The 4,689-nt window shown below is 33.3% G+C and overlaps 1 protein-coding gene across 1 annotated transcript; it reads right to left on the bottom strand.

The window, feature by feature from the left end:
• Window positions 1–2,025: 2,025 nt before the first annotated feature.
• On the bottom strand, window positions 2,026–3,562 carry LOC133322295 (RNA-splicing ligase RtcB homolog). Its single transcript, XM_061531307.1, has one exon. The coding sequence runs from the start codon at window positions 3,554–3,556 to the stop codon at window positions 2,036–2,038; it is 1,521 nt and encodes a 506-aa protein (XP_061387291.1). The 5' UTR covers window positions 3,557–3,562; the 3' UTR covers window positions 2,026–2,035.
• Between the last annotated feature and the right edge of the window lie 1,127 nt (window positions 3,563–4,689).

The raw sequence follows: 4,689 nt of genomic DNA, 5'->3' as shown, positions 1-4,689 counted from the left end.
TCAGTTTTGTCGCAAACGATTTCCAAACACAATTTGTATAATTTCTAATTAAAAATTTCCTTTAAACTCCTAATTTTTTATATTTTTTTGTGATTTTTTCTGATTTGTTTCGTATTTTGCCACAGAAAATTGTTGTAAAAACTAGGGATAACTAGATCGACTAATCGATTAATCGATTTTAAGTCTAAAAGTCGACTTTTGATCATTGAGAGAATCGCAAAGTCGACTTTCGATTCTCTTTATAAATACTTGATTTATTATCACAAAGCCCATAAATTACACATTCCAGAACTTTAAGCGAAATGTGTTATTGCCGTTTCCATTGAACTTATTGTTGGATGGAGAATACATGAGAATCGCATTGTTGACACACACGGACACTGCCCGTGTGAACGCCTCAGTGTTGAGTTTAGGGATAACTAGATCGACTAATCGACTGTGGTTGCTAAACAACAACGTAATAATGGCGTTAGCAAAAAGCGTCAATGAGACTTGTTTTTCATTATTGTAGGGGACTTTTTAAAAGAAGAAGATGAGAATTAAAAAAAAAATATCTTTCAAGGACAGCCGGCATTCTTTAAATATATTTTTAAGGGCGACAAAGGTTGGTTTTAAAATAATATTTTTGTGGACTACCACAAAGTTTGGATTTTAAAAATATATATTTTCCCAATTTTTTTTTAGCTGTGGATTTTTTAAGAATATTTTTAAAGGCCTATCTGAGATGTGAATTTTTTAAGGCGTAGATTTTTAAAAATGTTTGTTTCAAAGGCTGGATAAGGCGTGGATTTTTTAAAATATTTTTTCAAAGGCTGGATAAAGCTCGGATTTTTAAAAAATATTTTTTTTAAGTCTGTCCAGGACCCGGACTTTTTAGAATATTTTTTAAAAGGCTGAATTATGGAGTTTTTATGAATATTATTTTAAAGGCTAAAATGTTCTTAAAAATCTCTGCCCCTGGCTTGAAGCGTAGATTTTTTAAACGAACAACTTTTCACGGGCTATGTGAACACTAAATTTTTTTTAACAAAAAATTTTCATGAATGATTTTTAAATATTTTTTAAGGTGTACTATCGGTGTAGATATTTTAAACATTTTCAAGGGCTACTACAGTCGTAGATTTTTTAAAAAAGTGTTCTTTAAAAACATTTTTCAAGGACTAATACCCTCGTAGATTAAAAAAAAAACATTTTTTAAAGGTTATCAGAGGAGTGGATTTTGAGTGGAGGAGTGGATTAAAAAACAAAATTTCAATTGCTGTAGAAAATTTAAAAAGATATTTTTAATTGCTATTACTAGAGAGATTTTAAATAATTTTTAAGGGCTGAGTCAAGGACTACTACTGGATAGGATTTAATAAAGTATTTTTAAGGGCTACAACATAAGTGGATTTTTAAAAATGTATATTTATTAAAGGCCACTACAGGAATATATTTTGAAATTTTTTTTTAAGCCTACTACAAGTGTGCATTTTTTAAATTTTAATTAAAGAAGTTTTTTTAAGGGCTACTACATGATTAAAGGACAACTATTGGAAAGGATTTAATGAAGTATTTTTAAGGCCTACTATAAAATATATTTTTAAAAATATATATTTTTTTTTTTTAATCAACTACAGAAGTGTCTTTTTAATTTTGTTTCAAGTCAACTACAGTGTATTTTTTCTCTTCCATTTTTGTACTTCTTGGGGTATCTCTTGGCTACTACAGGAGTGAATTTTGATTTTTTTTAAAGTCAACTGCAGATGTGTATTTTTTATTTCTGTTGAGGGCAACTAATGAAGTGGATTTTAAAAAAATATATATTATCAAGAGCTACTACTTGAAGGATTTCTACAAAACAAGTTTAAAATATTTAATTCATAACAAACTTGCGAATCAGATTCTTTCGAAATTTTCCATTTATTTTATATATGTAAACTTCATAGTTTTTTACAATGACATTACAATATATATTTTCTTTAGCAAACTACTACTTAATGAGTATACAAATAATTTATTTGAAATAAATTCCTTAAATCCTTCTCCACACGCTTCAGCCTTTAATAACAGCAATGGGTCTTAATTTAATACATTTCTTACTAATACCGGCAGCATGACAGGTATCCACAACATCTGTTACATCTTTGTATGATTCCGGAGCTTCTTCCATTACCAATTTGGGTGAGGCCACACGAATGGCAATACCCAAATCTTCCAACTTTTCCAAAACATCTTTATAATCGAGATTACGTCTTGATTTGGCACGAGACAAGGCACGACCGGCACCATGGCATGTGGAACCGAATGTCTCTTGCATACCTTTTTCGGTACCAGTTAAGACATAGGAACATGTGCCCATAGTACCACCAACCAAAACGGGTTGGCCGGTTAGCTGATAATCCACTGGAATGAGAGGATGATGGGGAGGGAAAGCACGTGTGGAACCTTTACGATGTACCAACAATTTCTTTTCCTTGCCATCGACAATGTGATTTTCAATTTTCGCGATGTTGTGTGAGACATCATAGATAACATGCATATCCAAATCATCGGGCGTTGTCTGGAATTGTTTGGCAAAGGCTTGGCGGGTTAAGAATGTCATCGAACTGCGATTGACCCAGGCAAAATTGGCTGCAGCAGCCATGGCTTTGAGATAATCTTGACCTTCCTGGGAGTTGATACGAGCACAGGCCAGCTGGCGATCATTGGTTAGGATGTTGTCTCTCTTCATGGCTTTTTCCATTTGCACCAAAGCATCGGTGGCAACTTGATGACCAAAACCACGAGATCCAGAATGGATCATAACACACACTTGGCCCTTTTCTTCAATACCCATTTTGGAGGCACTCCATTTATCATAGATTTCATCGACAATTTGTATTTCGGCGTAGTGATTACCAGCACCAAGGGTTCCCAGTTGGGGTAGACCACGTTTCTTGGCTCTTAAACTGACCTTGGAGGGATCGGCATTTAACATGCGACCATATTCCTCACAATGTTCCTTATCTTCAGCCCAAACGTATCCCTCACGTAAACTCCAATCCATACCCATTTCCAGAGCTTCCTCCAAATCATGAGCATTCATGGGTATAATACCCTTGGAGCCGACACCAACAGGAATGTGATCAAATAAACTTTGAGCCAATTGTTCCTTCACCGGTTGGACATCCTTTTCAAAGAGATTCGTTCTCAGTAAACGCACACCACAATTGATATCGAAGCCGACACCACCAGGGCTAACAATGGAATTGGGATCATCCATATCAAAAGCAGCCATATTACCAATGGCAAAACCATAACCGGAATGAATATCAGGCAGACCAATCGAACGTCCCACAATACCAGGCAGGGCAGCAACATTTGCAATTTGCTTAACGCCAGGTAAAAAACCACCAACCGCTCCCGGACGACAGGAATTTTTCAACTCTTCCAACATCAACTTTTCCAGCCGATCATTGACATAGAAACAGCCTTCCACATTCATATTGGGTTGGAATCCCTTCTTAATACGCCAACAGCAATCGCTAACCTTTTCCAGGTATTTCAGCTCTTCAACGTAGGGTCGCACCACCATTTTGTATAATTTCACTGATTAAAATTCTCAATTTGCAGATTTATTTTGCAAAAAATCACAATATTTTCTAGAATTTCAACCAATAGCGAAGATGCCGGCGTTCAATGTGAAGTATATACATATATACACGGGCATATGTTGTCATTTGCTGAGGGGATATAACAGGGTGTTTCAGATGTAATTGTCAAGCGAGATATTACTGGGTGAACAGAGTTTTGCCAATTAGTTTTTTGCATATAACAGCTGATTGTGAGTGGGGGTTGGGAAGAAAATATTTTAAATTGAATTTCAGCGAAATTTTTGAGTATTTCTAATTAAACATCAGAGATATAGGCGTGGATTTTATAAACAATATTTCTAATCAAATATCAGAGATATAGGCGTGGATTTTTTAAACAATATTTCTAATCAAATATCAGAGATATAGGCGTGGATTTTTTAAACAATATTTCTAATCAAATATCAGAGATATAGGCGAGGATTTTTTAAACAATATTTCTAATCAAATATCAGAGATATAGGCGTGGATTTTTTAAACAATATTTCTAATCAAATATCAGAGATATAGGCGTGGATTTTTTAAACAATATTTCTAATCAAATATCAGAGATATAGGCGTGGATTTTTTAAACAATATTTCTAATCAAATATCAGAGATATAGGCGTGGATTTTTTAAACAATATTTCTAATCAAATATCAGAGATATAGGCGTGGATTTTTTAAACAATATTTCTAATCAAATATCAGAGATATAGGCGTGGATTTTTTTTAACTATATTTATAATCAAATATCGGAGATATAGGCGTGGCTTTTTAAACAACATTTTTAATCAAATATCAGAGATGTAGGCGTGGATTTTTTAAACAATATTTCTAATCAAATATCAGAGATATAGGCGTGGATTTTTTTTAACTATATTTCTAATCAAATATCAGAGATATATGACAATAAAAGGCGTGAACTTTTAAAAATATATCTGTATATATTTTATTGGTCATAAGAGAGCTTTGGTAATACTATAAATTGGCCTTGAAGGCTTTAATATTATTTAATGGTATAAAAATAAATAAATCTGTACAATTTTTACAATAGGTTATCATTTAGCAATCTACAACATATTGAGTCCTCCTC

The sequence above is a fragment of the Musca vetustissima genome, unplaced genomic scaffold, assembly GCF_032173495.1.
Source record: "Musca vetustissima isolate MV318-11 ecotype Yass unplaced genomic scaffold, APGP_CSIRO_Mvet_v1 utg1530, whole genome shotgun sequence".
Lineage (NCBI taxonomy): Eukaryota > Metazoa > Arthropoda > Insecta > Diptera > Muscidae > Musca > Musca vetustissima.
Note: the sequence above shows the minus strand (reverse complement) of the source record. Positions and strands in the feature narration are given on the sequence as shown.

Excerpts from the sequence above, each read along its gene's own strand:
- LOC133322295 (XM_061531307.1), bottom strand. The coding sequence starts at position 3,556 with ATGGTGGTGCGACCCTACGTTGAAGAGCTGAAATACCTGGAAAAGGTT.